Below are 19,787 nucleotides of genomic sequence, written 5' to 3' on the forward strand. Positions count from 1 at the left end.
ATGCTTTTGGATCCTTAAGTAGAGGGCACTGCTGAAAATCCAAGGGATGTGTTGGTTTTATTACTTTTATTAATATACTTTAAAAGCAACTCAGAAATATTTTACTTGATACCTGAAGCCAAGGCAGCAAACAGCTTTGTCATTTACTATCATGGAAAACGTGAAATGAAGTGGACACACCTTCTACTTTTTTTTCCCCTGTCTTTGCTTCTGTACTTCTGGGAGATAACCATTTCTTTTTTAATAATTGAGAACACTGCCTTTTTAGGCATAAAATACAAATAATTTATATTTATTTTTATTATCACTGTAAGCGCTCTTCCGCATCTCCCACGTTATTCTCCCATGAAAAACTTCCGTACCAGGAAGCCTTAGAAACCAGCACTTACTCCAGACACAATCTGCACTTATAAATTTGTGCAGAGGGGACTCCTCAATTCGGATCCTTATCTCTCCCTCTCAAGGGGCTTGTTTAAGGGCTTGCTGGCATGCGTGGCTCCCGCTGAAATCATCTGGAGTTTAGGTGCTTGACATAGCGGGACTTGAGGCTATTATTGTTGAGAACTAGTTCTGCTCTTGAGACACTAGTCAGGCGGTAGGGCAATCATTGCCTGTGTTTCAAGAGGATTAAATATACAAAAGCATGGAAAATAACTGAAATTCCTAGTATGGTAAGGCTGAAGGTCTAGCCCTTAGCTTGAAAAAAAATAATCCCGTGTCTTCATGCATATGAGCCACTTGTATGTTTACTGGAGACAGGAGGAGGCTATTAAACCCAGGCATTCTATCAAAGATGGCAAAGGCGACCAGGACAATCCTGCTTCCACCTTCAAGCCCTGACGCCCCGTGTCCCATTGCTGTGGGAGAGGCCGAGCACGGGTCCCTGCTGATCTGCGGATCTTTCCCATAAGGACTGTTTTCAGCTGGGGTCCTGTTTTTGTTGTCATTTTAAAATGTAATTTAGAATGTTAACTTCAGCCAGCTGAAATTATTTCCTTTTTGCCCCTTTACTGAGAAGGTTTATAAATATCGAGTTACACAGGAAGCAAATTCTATTGTTATCAGATTGTTCTGTAGTCACTTTTCTTTTCCTCAAAAGCATAATGGTGAACTTTATCAGTGCTCAGTCATTTGTTTCCTATTAAACATAAGTGATTAAGATACTGTTTGGCTCACTGGGAAGAGTTACTGACCTGTTTTGTCTGTAAACGTGGCTTCAAGTTAGGAGACACCTGAAACTGGTTGGAAGTGAGTATTAATTGGGTTCAAGTTCCATAAGCACAGATTGCAGTTTCCCAGTGGGATGTGGTAAATAGCCGTCACCAAAATAATATTAATTACATTATCTCGCAGAGCGGTCCCAAGAGGTGCTAAAATAGCACATGTGCCACTTGGGCTTAGATGCTTAGACACGAAGATCAGTGTTTGCTGCTGTGTTGCTTTGCACAGCGCAGAGCGTGCTGCGTCACTGGGGAAGTTGAATGAGATAAGGAGCTTGGATTTTCTGTGTAATTGCTTGCAGTTTTGCTCTTGTGAGTTTAAAAATCAGAATACTAACTAAAGCAATAGCTGATTTTTTTTTTTTCTTCCCTGACACCCTGAAAGGAGTGATAATAACAACCCAAAATACGGATTTTATAAAACACCTGGACAGAAAACATTTCTTGCAGCAGAGATTGTGTCTTCCTGTAGGTTTGTTCGGCTCCAAACTGATTCTTGGTGCTGCACAAGCAGCATATACCTCATTTATCAGAATCGTGCCTGCCCTGTGCTGCCAGCGCTGTCACAGGTGGGGCAGGCTGTGCCCTGACCACCGCCTTGTCTGAAGCACCAGTTTACAGGCTTTTGCTGCAAAAGCCCCTCTGTTAATTTTGCTTGGCTGGTAAGACACCGGCTCTGGGGACGGCTGGCTCTGGCAGAGGCCAGGTGGGCTGGTACCTCTGTACAGGCTAAGTCAGAAGTCAAGAGCAAGTCTCACAGCAGGACTTGCTCTGCAGCGTGTCAGGCAAACTGGGACTCCTAAAGGTCCCTTAGACCTTTAGGACCACGTTAAGTCTTCAGGGAGACTGTTTAGCCCCATAGACCCAGCAGCCTTCCTCCCTTGGGTATTGATGAGCCGCAGAAGCGAGAAGCAGGCAAATACAGAGTTCAATGACAGCTTGTCACTGACTTCTCCTTTGCTAATTGAAGCTCAGCAAGCCGGATTCACGCGGGATGTTAAGTACACCAGCTTTGGAGCTAGAATTGACTCTGACCTGATAATCAGACTTTTCCATCTGGGCTAGAAAAACATGAACCTGGTGGTTTGTTAGGGACATGCTGGCAGACACTTAAAGACAGCAATCCTAAAGGCACCATTATAATTAGCTCAGTCAGAGACTGAGCACATAGATTTACTGAAGACCAGTGTGTCTGTTCCCTGGTCGACGTGACCTCTGTGGAAATACACTGCTGAAAGAATATTTAGATTTTAGACACCTAATTCAACGTTACACATAATGAGGGGAATGACTTATGACGTAAGAAGTCACTTTACAGATCTCGGAAACTGACTGGTAGGTCGATACTGTAGTTTTTAAAATTCAGAATGGCTTGTTTCTTGTTTAGGTAGCTTTAATTAAACACCAGAAAGGTCCACGTACATTCAGATGAACGGGAAAGATGTGTCCTTCAGTCTGTTTCACAAGAGCTCGAAACTAACATAACCACTGTAAAACAAAGGGAAGCTTTCATCCTTGTTCCTACAACTCCACACAAAAATCTGAATCGAAATGAGATTGAGCAACAGCAAGAAACTAAGTAAGTAAACCTCATTCTTAAGTGCGGAAGAAGTTGTTTCAATAGAAAAGTGTTAGCCAGCTGCACAAAATGTCACTAACGGGATAAAAATGGTCCCCTAGTATTTCCTGGTTTCGTTATTCCTCCCACGATGACACTTTCCATTCAAAGATGCATTGCTGAAAAGGGATTATACAGGACAATGAAACAGAAACTTTTTCTGGAGAGGGAAAATGTAAAGAAAAATTTTGCTTTTTATATGTTTTGGTATTTATTTTTTTTCTGTTGCTCTCGATTTTTCTTCAAAACAGGAAGAAACAAGCTCCGACTGTTTTATATGGTGCAATTCACACTCCTCCAATTTTATTTTTTTTTCACACTTGTTACATTCAAAGATCTGGATCTAATTTTTTTTTAAATTTAAGAAAATGATCTTTCTTTCCAAAGTGAGCAGGATAAGCTGTGGCTTCTCTCCTGGGCCCAGAAGGTTCTGTTTTGTGCTGGAGTCAGCAGCAGTTTCCTACAATGACTTAGTTTGACCCGCGCTGCTCTGACGGGCTGGGGCTGGCAACAATCTCAGCTCCAGCCATCAAAACATTCCTTTGTGGCCAAGTGCCCTTCTGCTTTCTCTGAAATATCTGGTGTCAGTTTTAACAAGAGGGGAAACAGACGTTCGTCACCATTAATTCGTCGGACAATTAAGCTAGTGATCTCTGACCTCCTGCCATTATTGGCTTTCAGAGCCAGGGTAAAGACCCCGCAGATATCTGTTCTCTGTCATTCCCCGCAAGCTGCCCTAGTATTTTATTTACTCAAAGGCTTAGCTTTTGCCCACCACCAGCCAAATATATATGCTTCATAATAAAAATTGCTAATAAGCTGTCCCAGACACTGACATTAATCTCCAAGCAAGGATAACAGAAAGCAAAGGGAACAGCTGGCTGTCAGGAAAGCATGTGAGCAGGAATTATACATTTATTTAGATTTATGTACATATTAGAAGTGTCTGTCCCTGGCTGCAGCTGCTCTTGGTGCATTGGGCTTGCTTGGGCATCCAGCACCGCTCTGAACCAGAGTCAGGGTCTTCACACTGGGAGATGTCATTGGTGTGGGATCGTTGTATGGTGGCATTTTCGTCTTTTTCCTCCTTCATCTCACAGTGTAGGGCAGTACCTCGGTTTTGCTCTCTCCTGGAGTCCCTGGTGGTATGATCATTGTTCATGGTGGCCTGTTTCCGTGCTGCTCCCAGGGGGCCATTGACCCAAATCAATACCTTGTTTTAATTCTGGCCCCGGGGCTTTGGGGAGAGCAAGTGGAAGTGCAGGACTTTATGAGCAATAAGGAAATAGTTAATCCATTCCTGGCACAAAGCTGCTGTTTTGTGTTTATTAAGATGGTGCTTACCACCGCCACTCTCGGAGTGGGTGGGTGGGTGGGAGAGGCGAGACAAGAGCAGGCCAGCTGCTTGCATCATCTGACGCTTACGCCATGCAGCCTTCAAGCCTCATTTTTCAGCCGCTGCTTTTGAAGCACTTCATTAGCTCACCAGAGAAACCCTCTGCCTTTTGCTTTATGACAAGTTTCCTCTTTTTTGTCTTCTACCTCCTAATTTTCTCTTTTTATTTCAGCTTTCCTTGTTGAGTCCTTCAGCTGGTAGCTATAGTAACACCGGTGAATGAGTGACTGTAGTACACCGCTATGACCCGCTCCCCTCTGTAAAGCGCTGCTGGGCTTTCACACGCCTGCAGTGGCTTGGCACCCTCTCGTATAGGGGTTTCTCCGAACAACAGGGACAGTCTTAGCTTGGGAGCCGGCTCCATCCTGCTTGCTATTTGCAGCTGCAACCCGCAATATATTGTGGCAGAAGGAATGAGTCACTGGCAGAGCAATCTGTTACATCAGATAATCACAGATTACCTCCATTAACCTGAATCCCTTCTGTAACCTTTTACAATAATGATCCTAAATGCTGACGCATACAATTGTGTTACCATTGTGTCTTGGGCTGTCAGTGATTTTTGAGGACAGTGTTTTCTATGGTTTCAGGGGTGATTTAGCAGGGTGTGACAGCGAGATCCAGAGAAAGGAGCTGTCGGTGTGTTGTTGCTGGACAAGATGGTGGGGCTAAAGCCAAGCTTTGTAGCTAAGTAAGGGGGAGAATTCAGGTGAAATGCTGAGCCAAGTCTCTTTGCTTATTTTCGCCCGCGCTGTTTCCCTCCTGCTGTGATCTTAACCCTTCCATCCTCCTGGCACCAGTCACACCACAAACTCCGGCAGTGCTGCAACCTCGGTCTCCCCCAAAGCTGTCCATGTCGATTCGCATCAGCCCTGTGCACCCTCTTCCACCCTTGCCCTGCCATCAACTAAGTGCTTTTTTCTTCCAACGCCAAAGCATGTTCCAGCACCTTTCCCCCTCTGACAGCCAGTCACTGCAACTGTAACCAGGCATTTCAAGGTGGTTTCATCCCCCTCTCCACATTTCTTCTATGGAGTGTGTGAAGGCTTGTCATATATCCAGGGTTCAATTTATGATTTATACGTACGTCTATAAGGGAGATTCTGACTTGTTACTCAAGCAAGGAGAGCTGGGCAGATGGACAGGGTCATTATCTGCGTTTGCGGCAAAGAAAGATGTGTCTGATCCTGATCTCAAACAGAAGGTGACTCAATCTAGGACACATTACCATGTTGCGTGGTGCCCAGTGACAGGACAAGAGGTAACGGGCACAAATTTGAACTTAGGAAGTTCCATCTAAACATGAGGAGGAACTTCTTTACTTTGAGGGTGGCAGAGCCCTGGCACAGGCTGCCCAGAGACGTGGTGGAGTCTCCATCTCTGGAGACATTCCAAACCCGCCTGGATGCATTCCTGTGCAGCCTGCTCTGGGTGACTCTGCTTTAGCAGGGGGGTTGGACCAGACGATCTCCGGAGGTCCCTTCCAACCCCAACCATTCTGTGATTCTGTGATTGTACTTCTCTTCGTGGCTGACTCTGGAAGAAAAAGGGCTTAGGTGTTCCAGAAGTGATGTTCCTCTAAAACAGTTCTGGCACTGTAGCCCATCCACATGGTTTCAGGAAGTTCCCAGCCTAATTTTCACAATTTTAACCTTGTTTACATCAATGGAAAAGTGTTGAGAGAGAAGGGTGAATCCAGCCAGGCATCACTGAAGGACACTTCTTATGGCTGTTGAGCTATCTTCCTGCACCGCAAAACCAATGTAATGGTCCTCTAGACCACTGCAAAAATAGAGAAATGCCACAAGATAAACATGTACTGGGCACCTGATTACGCTTCCTCCATGCCATCCTTACTCAAGAGTCCACATCAGCATCTTTGCTGGGCCAGGTTCTCTGGTGGGATTAAATGTGGGAGGAGAGACTGTGGTAATGCAGCGATTTGGTAGAGTTTTTGTAGGCACAGGCAGCACAAAGGGGCTGCAGAGTCACTTTGATTAAGGCTCTGTGTAGCTGAGACCTGTGTGTTGCATCTCTAAACATTTGGGGTCTTCCTGTCTGACTGCCAGAGAGCAGGTCTGAGTATTCAGGTGAACTGTCTAGATGCTTGATGGACTTGCTCTTCTGCCTCCTTCACGGAGGCTCTACATGGTTTCTTTCTTGCTTTTCTGGTGGCTGTTTTCCTGACTCAGACATAAACCATCTAAACTGAAAGAGCATGCTGTTATTTATGTACGGAAAGCAAAACACATCTGGATTTCTGGGTTCTTATCAGAGCATCTCAAAGCTTTACCGGTTCTCCCAATTGGGTGGAACTAATAAATCAGTCGGGCCTAGTAAAACAGCCTGTCTCAAATCATTAATTTTTCATGACATTTACTAAAATTCTTTTCTTTATCCCTGTTGGTAAGTTTATTTAGGTGAGGGCAGAAAAACAGAAAAGAACATAATTCTCAGAGCTTGGCTACAGACTGCTGATAGGAACACACTTGAATTCTCACCTCCCATCCAGCTGGATCGCCTCCCCACAGTTCAGAAATACTCCTTATAAAACTCAAATGTCAGGAACAGAGAGGCTAAGTTCTTTTTTTAGAGTCTGCAGAACTATTTGCAGGAGAAAAAGCCCACACAGCTCTTAGACAGGGACAGACTGAACCCATATCATTCCCTGCTCAGGGCTGGGTTTTTGCATGTTCTCCCTCTAGAATTGGCACCAGAGTTTTCAGAAGAGCCCCGTGTATTGCCTGTACCAGGGCCAGATTTCCTTGTGTGTTCCTTCTGCCTGTCTCATGCTGCTCGTTGTGTCGCTAAACATCAGAATTGCACAACGTGGAGCAGCAAATCAGCAGAGCCTTCTAGTCTTCGGAGACTTCTAGTCATTTCTCTCAGTGTCTAACTAGGACCCACAAGGCCCTTCAAGGTATTTTGGCTTTAGGGGCCAGCCCTAAGAACATTTGGGTTGCTTGAGGAATCCAGGAGGAATTTGGGTTGCTTGAGGAATCCACTGAATCCAGGAGCACTACACACGCGCTCGTGCAATCTACATGGGCGATGGGCAACAGACGGACTATGTGTGGGTGACGAGTTGCATTTGCAGGTTTGGGTTTGGAGGCATTGGTTAGCAGCTTGCATACGTGTCATTAAAACAGGGTAATAAATACATAGAACAGGTCATAGGTTTAAAAAGCCATTGCTTAAAGAGGAGTTCCTTCCTGGAAAGATGTTATCAAGTCCTATTCAAGCAGGATTTTTGGAGCAGGGATTTGCATTCTTTCTTTGGAAGAATGGGAAGCAGGTCTCCTACAATAACTGTAAATTGCAGCTGTGCAAATTCACTTAAGGGAACCGGTAAGGAATACAAGAATTTAGATTTCACTTGAACATTCAGATACGGGGAGGCTGCGTTCCTTGTTTAATTCTTGTGTGCTTCAAAACATGTGATGCTTGAGAACATTTCTGACAAAAGAACCTTCCTTTCTGAGAATGAAGTTTTGTCAAAAATGAAAGGGTTTGCAGGAAAGTGTCTACTTAAAAGAAAAAAGGATTTGCTTTTTCTATCTTCTTTTTGACAATATAGAAACATCATTTTAACAAAGCAAAGGATGTCAATTTGCTGTACCCATTTTGTTCGAATGATATAATATATCTTAATACTCTATTTGATATGTTCTATGATAATGTTTTGACGTTAGAGAACTGAGATGACTCAAATGTTATCAAAATGAAATGGTTTAATGTCTTTAAATCAGAATTTTCTAGAACTTTGAAATACTGGCTCTCAGCTCCAGTTTGAAGGAAAACTCCAGTGAGATACTTAGCGTTTATAGCAGGGTGATAACCTTGATTCTCAACAGCTCTGTTCAAAAGGTTGGTCTCCCATAGGAATCATCTAAACTGAAGTGTTGCAGACAAATATTTTCTGTTACCTACGCTATTGATGGATAAAATCTCTTAATACTCCCCAGGCTCAGACATCATAACCTCTGCATGTTCCTCTAAGAGACCTTACTGGTCCAGAAACAGCTTCTAAAGAAGCACAGTGACTCCAGAGTCACTTGTTGCTTTCTCTCTTCTGCTCTTGTTGCCAACTGCAATGCCAAAAACTATCCAGGCACCTTTCACTTTGAAGCCATCAACTCAGTTCATCTCAGCAGCCTGTTGAACCACCCAATACATAGTAATGCATTCCAAACACCACTAAAATTACTGGATTTGTGCCAGTAGCCTAGTTTACTTTGAGGTCAAAAATAAGAAGTTAAAATTTTGGGCTGTGCTGTGCTTAATTTTACCATTTTAGATGATAGCTAGTTTTATTTTTATAAGATTTGCTTTTTGTTTGTTTTTTAAACAGATTGTAAATCTTCAGTTTACTTTGTGTCTTTTGGATTATTTTTCTTTGTGGCATAAAAGCCAGTGATCTCTTTTTGGTCATTCATCAGCTGCAGATAAACATAAAACAGTCAAAATACAAGACATTAAAGAGAGAGATGCTGTAATAGACAAACTAAAGGTGCTTGTGCAAAGGAAAATTAAACTCCTTCCAGGGAGATCACATCACCAAACAACTCCCTGTTAACATGAGTAGCAGCAAAACGTGCACCTGGCATATGTGAACTGGCCCACAAAACCCAAAGACAACTTGTCGAAATAATCTCAAATGTGCATTAAAAATACCCAATGGAGGATGCAGGCAGACTTGGATGGAGTCTTATATGCCACAGTTTAGGATGCCCACTCGAGACCAACAGAAAAAATTAAAGGCGTGTTTTTCAGTTTAGTTAAGATCCTTTCAATGTGCTCTGACTAGGCATAAAGGTAGGTTATGTAAAGACTTCTTTATATTCCTAGAGTCGTACCAAAATGGCCTTGACATATGATAGTCAAGCCCTGAGGATCAGTCTTCAAAGACCTAATCCCTTAGCTTCGGCTGTCCCTTCAGGGTAGTGTATATTATTAAAACGTGTTATTAACATACACATTATTATTAACATATAAAATGTGTTATTAAAGTCATGCTTCGGCCACTCATCACTCATCACTATACTAGTGGTATTTACACTACTACTTGACCTCATATTTAAATAATAGGTGGATATTCCTGCAATAGATACTTGTTTATGAACAGTGACTTCTGTAAGCCAATGCTAATAGGACTTTAGATGCCAGTTGTATACAAAATGTTTTGCCCTCTGGTCCTCTGGCAACCAGATTGCAGAGCCAGCCTGACTCTGTTGGGGAGAAGCTTGCATTTTTGCTTATGAAATTCCCATCTCTGTGATTCTGAAGGCGTAAACATGAAATACATCTGCTGTTCATTTCCAAAAAGCAATGGGATGGTTTACACAGCGGTTGTCAGGCTTATGTATTTGTAGCATCATCCAGATGATTTATGTGCAAACATGCCGTGACAGCAGGGAAGATGGGCACAAAACCGTTATCATGGTCTATGACTATTCAGAGAGTCATGTTCATCAGAAAAGGCTGCAGGAGATAAAGACAGATTAGCTTCGAAAAGAACTTGAGCTATGTAACGTGATTCTCTTTTGTGGGCAAGTTGTGGCCTTTTTGTTGTATCTTATAAACGAAAGCCTCTAAAGACTGGTTTGCAGAGGCATTGCGTCCCAGTGGATGGTGGACACCTACCTCCTTTTGAAAATCCAGCCCTCCTACTCTGCTCCTTTTCCTTGGGGTGACATAGAAGAGGATTCGTAAAGAGGTTCCTGATGGTCTTGTGCTTGTTTTAAGCACAAGTTAGTCAGGAGTATCATCTAAGACCTTGTAAGGATAAAACAGGGTTCCTGTGTTTTTTTCTGCTCTCCCAGATGAGAAGAGCAGAATGAAGGGCAGAGAGCAAGCAGTGTCTTCCATTCTTTGGAAACGAACCGTTTTTATTTGCTACTACAGCTAAGTGTACATGGGACTAATACAAAAGAACGGTGAACCTGAGTGAACTTCTTCATGAAGCAGGTCTAAGAAGGGTGGAATGGTTAGCCTTAGAGGCTAGATGTTTTAGATATGAAAAATGCTTAGGGGAAAATGATGGGCTGGTAAGTTTTATTCATGCCATCTCATTAGGAAGAGACACTCCAGGAAAATAAGCAGTTTAAAATTGGTGGTTTTTTCCTTCACAAATAAGCAATTAATCTCTGGGACTCACACCCACGTGAGGCAAAAGGGCATTCAACAGTCCAGGGCATTTACCAGGAGCATAAGAACAGCCTAAATTTAAATAGCATAGATTTTAAAAAAGAAAAATAATTTTTTTTAAGTAATATACCTTCATGCTTTGTTAGCCGTATCTAATTAATAGCGTATGGAAAAAGTTCCTGATTTCCAAATACTTTAGAACAGCTTTCTAAGATCTTCCTCTGAAGCTGCCTGTCGTCTGTCCTGCACTAGACAGACCATTTGCTTAATCTAATATGGCAGTTCCATAAATACCATATAGCTGCATACGCTTTGATGGGAGAGTGAGTAAAGGAAGGCTGGCAAGAGGAAGAGGAGAAGAAATGTAAACTTCTTTTCAGTGGAAATAGGATACTAACCATGATGTTTGGACTTCAAATATTTTTTGGAATTTGTTTCACTGCTTTCACGTGCTGTGTAATCAAGGCCTTGCAATCAGGGCATACAGAGCTCCGTGCTCTTGTTGGGAAGGACTTGGATGAGAGCCTAGCTACTGTTGCGAAATGGAAGACACAAACTGTTGTCATCCTTCAGTGATCCGTGGAGAGTTTACCTAAATTGTGGATTAACTAGATTGCAGATAATGCAGTTGAAGGCAATGAAGTGTTTGGCCGTCTTGGGTTAGCCAGCCCTGGAAGCATGGGATGTGATGCAGGCTCATCAACTTGGGCGAGAACAGCACAAGTACGAAGCCAGCTTAGCCATGCTTAAAAACCGCCCTGCATGGTGGCATGAAGCACGAAGGGAATATGCTACAGGCATGATGCTGGGATGAATTGACCCATCATTATGTTTAACTCTGTGTTATGAAATATCTTTAATCAGCTGAGCAGGAGCATGGCTTGATCCTGTCGTTAGCAGAATTAACAGGCTCCAGGCCTTGGCTTCAGCTCCTTGCTGTGTCTCCTTGCTCATGTCATTTTGGACAAGCCACTTAATATCTCACTGAGTTAACAATGTGCAGGTACTTTCCTGCCTCCTCTGGGTGTTAGGAGAGTAAGTATATCCTGAATAATGGATGCAAAAAAAAGTAGGCACCTTAGGCTAAGGGTAGCTCCTGCCTGCAAATGTTTTACATGTGTGCCTCTGGTTATGTCTCTGTCGTTGAAGGCAGAGATCAGAGATAGATTTGCCATCCCAAATCACAAGATGATATGAAAAATGCCATGTATTTTTCAGTCGGTAGGATGTAGAGCAAATGTTTTTGTTTCCTGTAGGACTGGTTGACATGTTAGAGAATTAGCTTCAGTCCTCGGTTTGCAAATGCTGAGTTGTTAAGTTCATGCACGGGAGTGGAGCTGAGATTTCACACTGTTGCTGGGAGCTCACCTTTTGTCATCATCAGCAAACCAAGATTTTAAAGCAGTCAGACCCTCCAACACCATGTGATGGAACTGACATCTAAAACATGGCACGTCTGTCAAGTCTTGCTCTGAGAAGCTGCCTTGAAGATTGCAAATCCTCCTGTCCAGAATAGACAGTGCAAAGGCAGCAATCAAGGCGATGTGTGAAAAGCTTCCCTTTGCAACCTGCACAATTACTGACCTATTCAGAGCAACCTCCCCTTTTAGCTTTTAGCTCTGCTAGACAATTTATCCTGTCTCAGCTGTCTCACTGCATTATGTCCTTCAGACCCCCTAGAATTAACGTTTGGAGCCAGCAAACACTGCTGGCTCCACAAGAAAAGCTGAGAGCGGAAAGGTCAGGTCGATTAAAGCGGTTGATCAGAATCTTTAACATAAAGACGTCACAGGCAAAACAGTAACGCTACTTCACGCTCAGCTAAGAGCAAATGATTCATCAGGCAAGGCTGCTTATTTTTGGAGGATGGCCACAAAAGAGAAGCAGCACGCTGGCTGTATCGATCACGGTTGTAACAGGGGACCGCAGAGCCCTTCTCCAGTTTTGATGGAAATTTAATGTCAGAAATACATCATCCAATGTAAATATATCAATATATATTTTACATCAAATGGATTTGAAAAACATTCTGGCCCAGCTTCGCAGAATCATTTCATCTCTGCACAAATCTCAGAGCTGTCATTTAGAGCAAAGGGCTATTTTGCAATGCTCTGCACAGTTTGATGCTGCTAAAGATGCAACCATTTTGTGAGGGCTTTAGTAAAGGTGGCTGGGGAAGCAGGTGTGCTCTGAAATCTCCAGTGCTTTGCCCAGTGGGTAGACCTTCAATGGGTGAAGGTGTACCGGTGTTGAGCAGATGCAGCCTAAAGGATGCTTTCATCTGGCTTACTCCTGCTGCCTCCTGTGTCCAGAAATGATTGGAAATCCTGTTCTAGCAGGCACCACTGCCCAAGCAGCTGCCTGCAGTGCCTGCTTGTACCTTAAGCAGAGAGCTCCTGCCTGCCCCCTTACAGAGCAGGGTGGGTCTGCAGTGGGAGAGGCACATGTTTGTAAGTGGAGGTGGGATGAGCTGCTCTGGGAGCTGGCAGCCTGAGGAGGGGATCCAGAAAGCCAGATTCAAACCCTGTGGCTCGCAAAGGGGGATGATTCTGCTGCAACACCAGCCCAGCTGTTTTCGTCCCTCCTTGCCCTCCCCTTGCTTCCCATCCCTCCCCCAGGGCTAGTCAATATATACTGAATTCATTTAATTCCCATGGGGGTTTGACATTAAGGCATAGAACTCGAAGTTTACAAGATAAATGAGTGTGAGGAAAACCATGAAGCAATAGTTCAGGGAAGAAAATGCAGCCAAAGAGAATGACTGGCAAAGAGAAGGAAATGGGAATTCCTGAAGGAAGGATCATTCCCCAGAGGAGCGTGTGAAGGGAGGGGGCAGAGACGTCTAAGTGCAGTTTGATGAGGCATAAGGGCAGGAGCACCAAGGAGTGTGCAGGAAGGCTGCTGGGAGAGAAGGAGAGGGGTGAGTGGAGATGGGAGCCTGGCAAGCAGGAGCAGCTGTGCAGGATTGCAGGAGTGGGCTTTAAGGGAGGCAAAAGCCAATGGAGGACCCTTTGGGTTGTTGAATCCAACCCCTGCAGTCACTGGTGACCACAGCAGAGCTGCGAGCTCCAGGAGAGAGGGTGAACGAACCATCACAGTGCCCATTCCACCCCACAAAACGCTTCTCAGCACCTTTAGCATACCTAAGACTTTCAGCACGCAAGACCAGCTGTCGTATGCTGCAAGAGATCAAGACAGACTCTCCGATACTGTGGCTGGAGGGATGGGAGAGGAAATGACTTTAGCAGCAGTGTTTGGGATGCACTGAAGAGGGGAGGTGGAAGAGTTCATCATAGACCCAAAGGGTACATTTGCGTTGCATAATACAGCATAGCGTGGAGGTCGTCGCAGCTCTCTGTGCTTTGCCAGAGACTAATTCCTGGAAAGGGTAGCGTAGCTGTACTCCTGGTAGTCTAAACAAGCTAGTTCCTTCATGGCTAGGGCAGATATCTCTGCGCTCCATTGCATAACGTAGACAGACAATAAATCCTGTCAATAAGGAGTTTAAAATAATTCGAGGCAAGCTCTGCAATGACAAAACTATTGGTCACCAAAAGCAAAGGAATAAAAGTTGAGATGCTGAAGAAACACCCCTGTCCTGAAGGTGTGATCAGAAATGCCCCACAGAGAGCAACTCTTCACAATTTTTTCCAAGGCTCGTGTTTTCTCTGTAATGGTCTGCTACCTTTTGAGTCAATGCTCTCCTAATTTAGCCTGCAAACTCATGTAGTACCCAATACACCCTCCATCTGCAATTGTGACTCTACCAGCCCCTCTATAGAATTAACTCAGCTCTGAATTAGTCATTCGACGTGCCAGCGCATGTAGAAGAGACTCAAGTGAATCAGATTTTGTGTGCAGGGACTGACTTGCAGTAAATACAGCAACTCAGAGAATCTCAGTCTGCATCTGGGCTTTTGTGTCTGGAGGGATACTCTTTCTCCGGTGGCTGTGCAGCCTCTCCACGCAGGACGGGCACACACATGAACCGGGAATGAATCCCCCAGCACCACACCACACCTCCTGCCCTCTGCAGTAATGCCAATGTGGCATCATCAAAAATGTGGAGGCATAAAAGAGAAACCCGGGGGAGGGCTGGAGTAAAAAAGTACCCGATGACAGATAAAAAAAAAAGACAAGATAAATCTAAAAACTTCCTCTTAAGCTGAGCGGATTCAGATCCGAGGGCCCATCTAGCAGACGCTGCGGGGGGAGCACACACATCACATCAGCCTGCATTAGGCTGCTTCGGCTGAGGGAGCCCCATAGGCACTGCGTCATCTAGTGACCCCAGCAAGGAGCAAAGGGAGATATGCTGGAAATGCCACCTTTGCTGGTCAGAGCCCAATGCAGAAAGCATCCCCCTTGCAAGCAAAGAGCAGCAGACAAGACCCTCAGAGCTGTGGTGCTCTAGTGACAGCTGTGTTGGTGCCCAAGTCTCCCATCCCAACCTTGTTGGGGTTCTGAGCTATTAAAGCAGGGAAGCAAATATCACAAGTTTTAAAAGAACGGGGAAAAGTATCCTTGCGCTGGAGAACGTGGTTGGGTTTCTCTGATTTGGGAACAGCAATAGAAAGGTCCAAATCAAGCTAGTAGATTTTGAAGATTCCTTTAAAAATATATGAAGGTGAGTCACGTTTGGTTTTGCTGCGCTGTTGACAAAGCAGAAAGGGACACCTGTGAGTGACGAAGGAGAAGAACTGAGAAACCAGAGGACGAGGAGAGAGGGGAAAAGAGATGGGGAGGTGGAGTGGAGGGAAGGGGAGACAAGGCAAGTGTGGGCAGCATGAAAGAGTAACACCAAGAGCAGGTAGCTTGGCTGGATAAGCTCAGATGTGGCACTTAGAGATGCCAGTGATGCCTCCAGCAGGGTAGTTGTGAAGGAACGTTGATGAGGGAAATTCATCAATGTGGAGCGGCTGAGGGTCTTGGACTGGTCCTGCCAGAGCTGGAGGAAGGCAGCTAGGTCATTCACCTTGAAGACAGTTCAGTTCAAGAAAACTTAGGGAAGAATGAGAAGGGGGAAAAAGAACCAAAAAGAGATTTCTTTTCATGAGGATATTACATTAATTTTTCTCCCCCTGTTCTCCTTCTGTGGAAGCAGTAGTGACCAGAGTGTGTAACATCAGCGGTAATGCCATATTGTTGGTATAGGTATTGTGAGGGATGGATTGTGAGAATTGAATTTTGGTCTTCAGTTTCTACCACTTCTTTTCAGATGGAATCGGGGCACGTCCCAAAACCAGAAGGGGGAGATCCAGGTTGAAAAGATGTGAGCTGTAATTTTGCAGATTTCTTTGACTTGCATGAAATGGCTGTCAGTTGGGGCAGAGATGATGTTGGAGATGCTTATAAGTTCAGCACTGTCACCAGAACTGGACCTGGTGGGCCACAATCCTGGACTCCCAAATTTTAGCAAGCTGATCTTCTGCCAGATGCCACCTCTTTGGTCTGTTTCAGCTCAGACAAGCTCGGACTTGATCTATACATCTACCCACCGTATCTCAGCTTTAATTATTAATGATATCCATGAAAGCTGTGACTGGGATGGTAAACTCTGGATTGGGCATAGTCTCCAAAGCAATCTAATCCTGATATTTCTTTCTCTGCAGGGGGTGGAGGGAAACGCAAAGGCAAAAGCAAAAAGTGGAAGGAAATCTTGAAATTCCCTCACATTAGCCAATGTGAAGATCTCCGAAGAACAATAGGTAAGAGCTTTTCCCTTCTTTGGAAATATTGCATAAATAAAATGTGTTATCAAAACTGGTGCAGCAGAACAGCATTAAAGGTACTCATCATTAAATGGAATCAGTTTAGAGATGGGCATGCGATGCCTATACCTCCCATGATGCTGCCGTGCAAACTCAACTCTCCCTGGTTCTTAAAGGGATTAGGCAGGAGGGACTGGCATAATGTACTTGCAAGACCGGGCTTGGGGCTAGCAGTGGCCAGGCCCTTTGCTTTGCATGCCTGAGCTCTAGAAGCTAAAGGGACTTCATCGTTAGTACCTGGTATATGGGGCAGGTGCTTTGACTTGGTACCTCCCAGGGCCAACGTGGCTGTGAAATGACATTCAGAAATTAATCCCCTCATCACATCCGGCATTCCCATGTAATAGGTAGCTCTTTATCAGAGAGGAAGTGAGACTTGATGAAAGCAGAGAGATTGCTGAGGTAGTTGAAGGTTAATATTAATTATACTCTAGATATGATGTTTGAAGTGGCAGCCGGTGCCCTCTGCCAGGCAGGTTTGCTCAGCAGTGCCATCCTCTATTCAAACGACAACACTACTTCATGTAGTTTTTTACAGTGCGTGTCAAATTTTTTTTTTAACTTTGTTTTATCGATATGGGCCAAACACTGCAGATTTGGGAGGGAGCTTGCGGTGGGCATTTCCATAACACAGCATTCTTCCTGCTCATACCTGCCAAAATTCATCATTCTTTTGACTGCTGCCTTGGCAAACAAGGCTAACAGCTATCTCCTTGTGAATTCTCCACTGGAAAGCCCACTATTACTGATCTCGCCACAAGAGGTTAACTTCAGCAGTTGAGGCTCCTTTTCTCCCCTACACTGACATAAAATCCAGCCACTGGCAATAAATGAATGAAAGGCAAGAAACTGTAACAACTGAGATAGCGGGCAGCATAATTTGTCTGACTTGGGCGAACTCCTGGGGTCTGACTGACAGTGCCCTGGCACTATATACATTCAAAATTCACAGCATGTTTATGCAGAGAAAATATGTGGAATGTTTTGAAACTCTTTTCATGGTCTCCTTCAGTAAATTTTCCTTCCCTCATCTTCTGCTGTAGAGCTAAGAGGAGGTAAAGAAAGGAGGGGGGGGGGGCAGGAGGAAAAGAGAGTAGGTTTTCCCAGTTTATCGCCACTCTACAGGCATACAAACCCTGGAACAATTTCTGAAGGAACAGAACCTGCTGGAAGCAAATCTGACCTACTATATTGTAATTTCCATAGGGAATTACCTCTGTTGTTCCATCAATCTTGGTTCCTATAGGGGAAAACGGCACCAGATAAAATGCTTGCTCTTTACAAAGGTGTCACATTCTAAAATGAGTAGTCATAAAAAAATCAATTGTGCCAATGATTTGCTTCTGAAATGCTGTTTCTGGCTTTTTTTGTGTGTGTCAGCTTTGTCCTAAATGTAATTTGTTTTGAATTTTTTTTTGTGAATGAATTGGGGAAGTAAAGGGCAAGAGCCCTTGTGATGCTCTTGGTGGATTTGGCTTCACTGCAGAAATTACTGTTGACTGGGAATTCTAGCAACTGGCTTTTACACAATGGGAAAGAAGGTCCAAATCCTTGTTCTGAGAGTCTGATTTTTATTGAGTAGTTTTCCCACTGAGCTGGATGTGATTGCACAAGGGATGAGGCACTGCTCAGCCTGAGTAAGGTCATCTGTCCTTTCTGGCTCTACCATTTTTCAGTTAATCTAGCTGAGGTTGAAACGTCCCGGACAAACAGTCACTGTTTATAAGCTTCTCCTTGCTCATACAGGGGGTCTGACACACCTTGGATAAGCCATACTCTCTGGGTCTATAGCATTAAGTCATTTGCACATCTGTGGTTGATCCAACGTGCTCAGGATGGATCTGTTGCACGTGCAGATCCATTGATCCACTGCACTGGGCTCAGTGCGGCTCATGGACATCCCAGGCCAAGTTACCGATCATTGCGGTCTGGCCTTAAATCACTCCTTTTATTATCTCTGCTGAGGAAGAACAACTCCCTTGGCTTTAACTCATCTCCATTGGTTATTTTCTGCAAGCCCTTTATAAGAATCTCAGGATTTCAGGTGACAAGGTGTCTCTGAAGGTGATTTTGTGAGGGAATGTACTGACATAGCCCTGAACCACCGGTCAGTCAGCTGAACTGCTCTATGACTTGCAGGGGATCCAGCTGCCATCAGTCCCTCCCCTAACAACTTCTTAACCCATCGGTCAGCGCCAATCAAATTTGATAATGAAATAAAGACCCCAGAGAGGCTTTTTCCTCCCATGTCTATGGCAACTGGCAGAGAAGAACAACTTTATACAAGGAAAAGGCTACAACCTCAATTCAATGTGTTTGGAGACCAAGACAAATACTGGTAGGTTTTGCTCATCACAGACCTCTTTGCTGTCTGTCAGCCTCCCAGCACTTTTGGTCAGACACAGTCTTGCCACTTTGCCACATGTTAAAGAAAAAAAATCACACTGAGTCTTAGAGGGTTGCATGAACTGGAGGACTAGGCTGTTGAGGTTTTGTTGTACTCCTCTTTCCTGGATGCTTCCCAAGAGCCTCCGTGGAAAAGCTGGAGGCAGGGATGGGACGGACCTTTTGATTTAGAGTGGACATGGACTGCTGTGAAGAAGGGCATGGATCAGTTTAATGCAGCTGTAAGCCATTGATGGAAAACACTGCTGTTGTGATCGTGGCAATACAGCCTACATGTGTGTGTAGATGCCCACATTTTGGTGTCAAAACGTGTGTGCCTTTGCACCCCACTAAGGTGTACTGAAAAGCGTCTGTGTCTTAAAAAAATAGTGTAGTGTGAAAAGAAATCTGTGAAAAACAGGAAGGCTGAAATAAACCAAGGGTCTGCAACCTGTGTTGACACAATTATGAGTCAGTTCATACCTTTTGGTTCCCTCTGTGTTTACAGGAGACTCTGTGTTTGACTATCCATCATCTGGTGTCTTACTGAAAGACTTGCTTAGTAAAGCCCATTTTTCCCCTCCTTCTTGTGCACAGAAACAAAAATCAAAACACCCGAGAGAAACACTGTGTTTTGATAAATAAACAAACACTGGAAACATCTTTATTAAAGGTGCCATTTAGCCAAGGAGTTATTTTTTTGGATTGCACTTAAAAGCAACTTCTTTTCTCCTTTCTTTTTTGTCCAAAGTATGCAACACCTTTTGCCGGGAAATTCAGTGGCCTTCATTGTGTGATAATTAAATAGGCAAGTGGAACAGGGATGCTACGCTAATACCTTTACTGGGCTCTGAGAGAGGCTTGTATATGTATACTTGTATTCTATGAATGGCTAATGTATGTTTCTATTTGCAGCCCTCTTCCCGGCTGTATTTAGTTGTATTAAAACAGCTAGCCCTTTCCTGGTTAATATGGGCACTAGCGACCCTTTCAATCCATGAAAACTGGAGTTTGGGGCACTAGTGACTCATGTGATGGATGCTGCAAGTAGATGGTGTTCTGCTATCTTTAAAATTCACAGCTTAGCAAAAGAGAGATGTTTCAAGGGAATGGAAAAAATAGCAAGGCGCAGCTTTAAAAATTCCTACATTTGACAAACACGGCATGAAGACATGCCACAAGTTAGGGATACCCACTAGTTTAAAGGCCATCAGTAAACAAAAATATAAGAAAAAGTTGTAATTTTAAAG

The 19,787-nt window shown here is 44.1% G+C and overlaps 1 protein-coding gene across 2 annotated transcripts in view; it reads left to right on the forward strand.

The window, feature by feature from the left end:
* Positions 1 to 19,787, forward strand: part of GRK5 (G protein-coupled receptor kinase 5) — a 175,794-nt gene that overhangs the window by 57,468 nt on the left and 98,539 nt on the right. For both annotated transcript variants that reach the window (XM_054207357.1, XM_054207356.1), the window contains one exon: positions 15,994 to 16,089. Coding sequence is in view for 1 of the 2 variants with exons in the window: in XM_054207356.1 (XP_054063331.1) it covers positions 15,994 to 16,089 (96 nt within the window). In the remaining variant the exon portion in view is untranslated. The remainder of the gene's footprint in view (positions 1 to 15,993; positions 16,090 to 19,787) is intronic.

Source organism: Rissa tridactyla, chromosome 6, assembly GCF_028500815.1.
Source record: "Rissa tridactyla isolate bRisTri1 chromosome 6, bRisTri1.patW.cur.20221130, whole genome shotgun sequence".
NCBI lineage: Eukaryota > Metazoa > Chordata > Aves > Charadriiformes > Laridae > Rissa > Rissa tridactyla.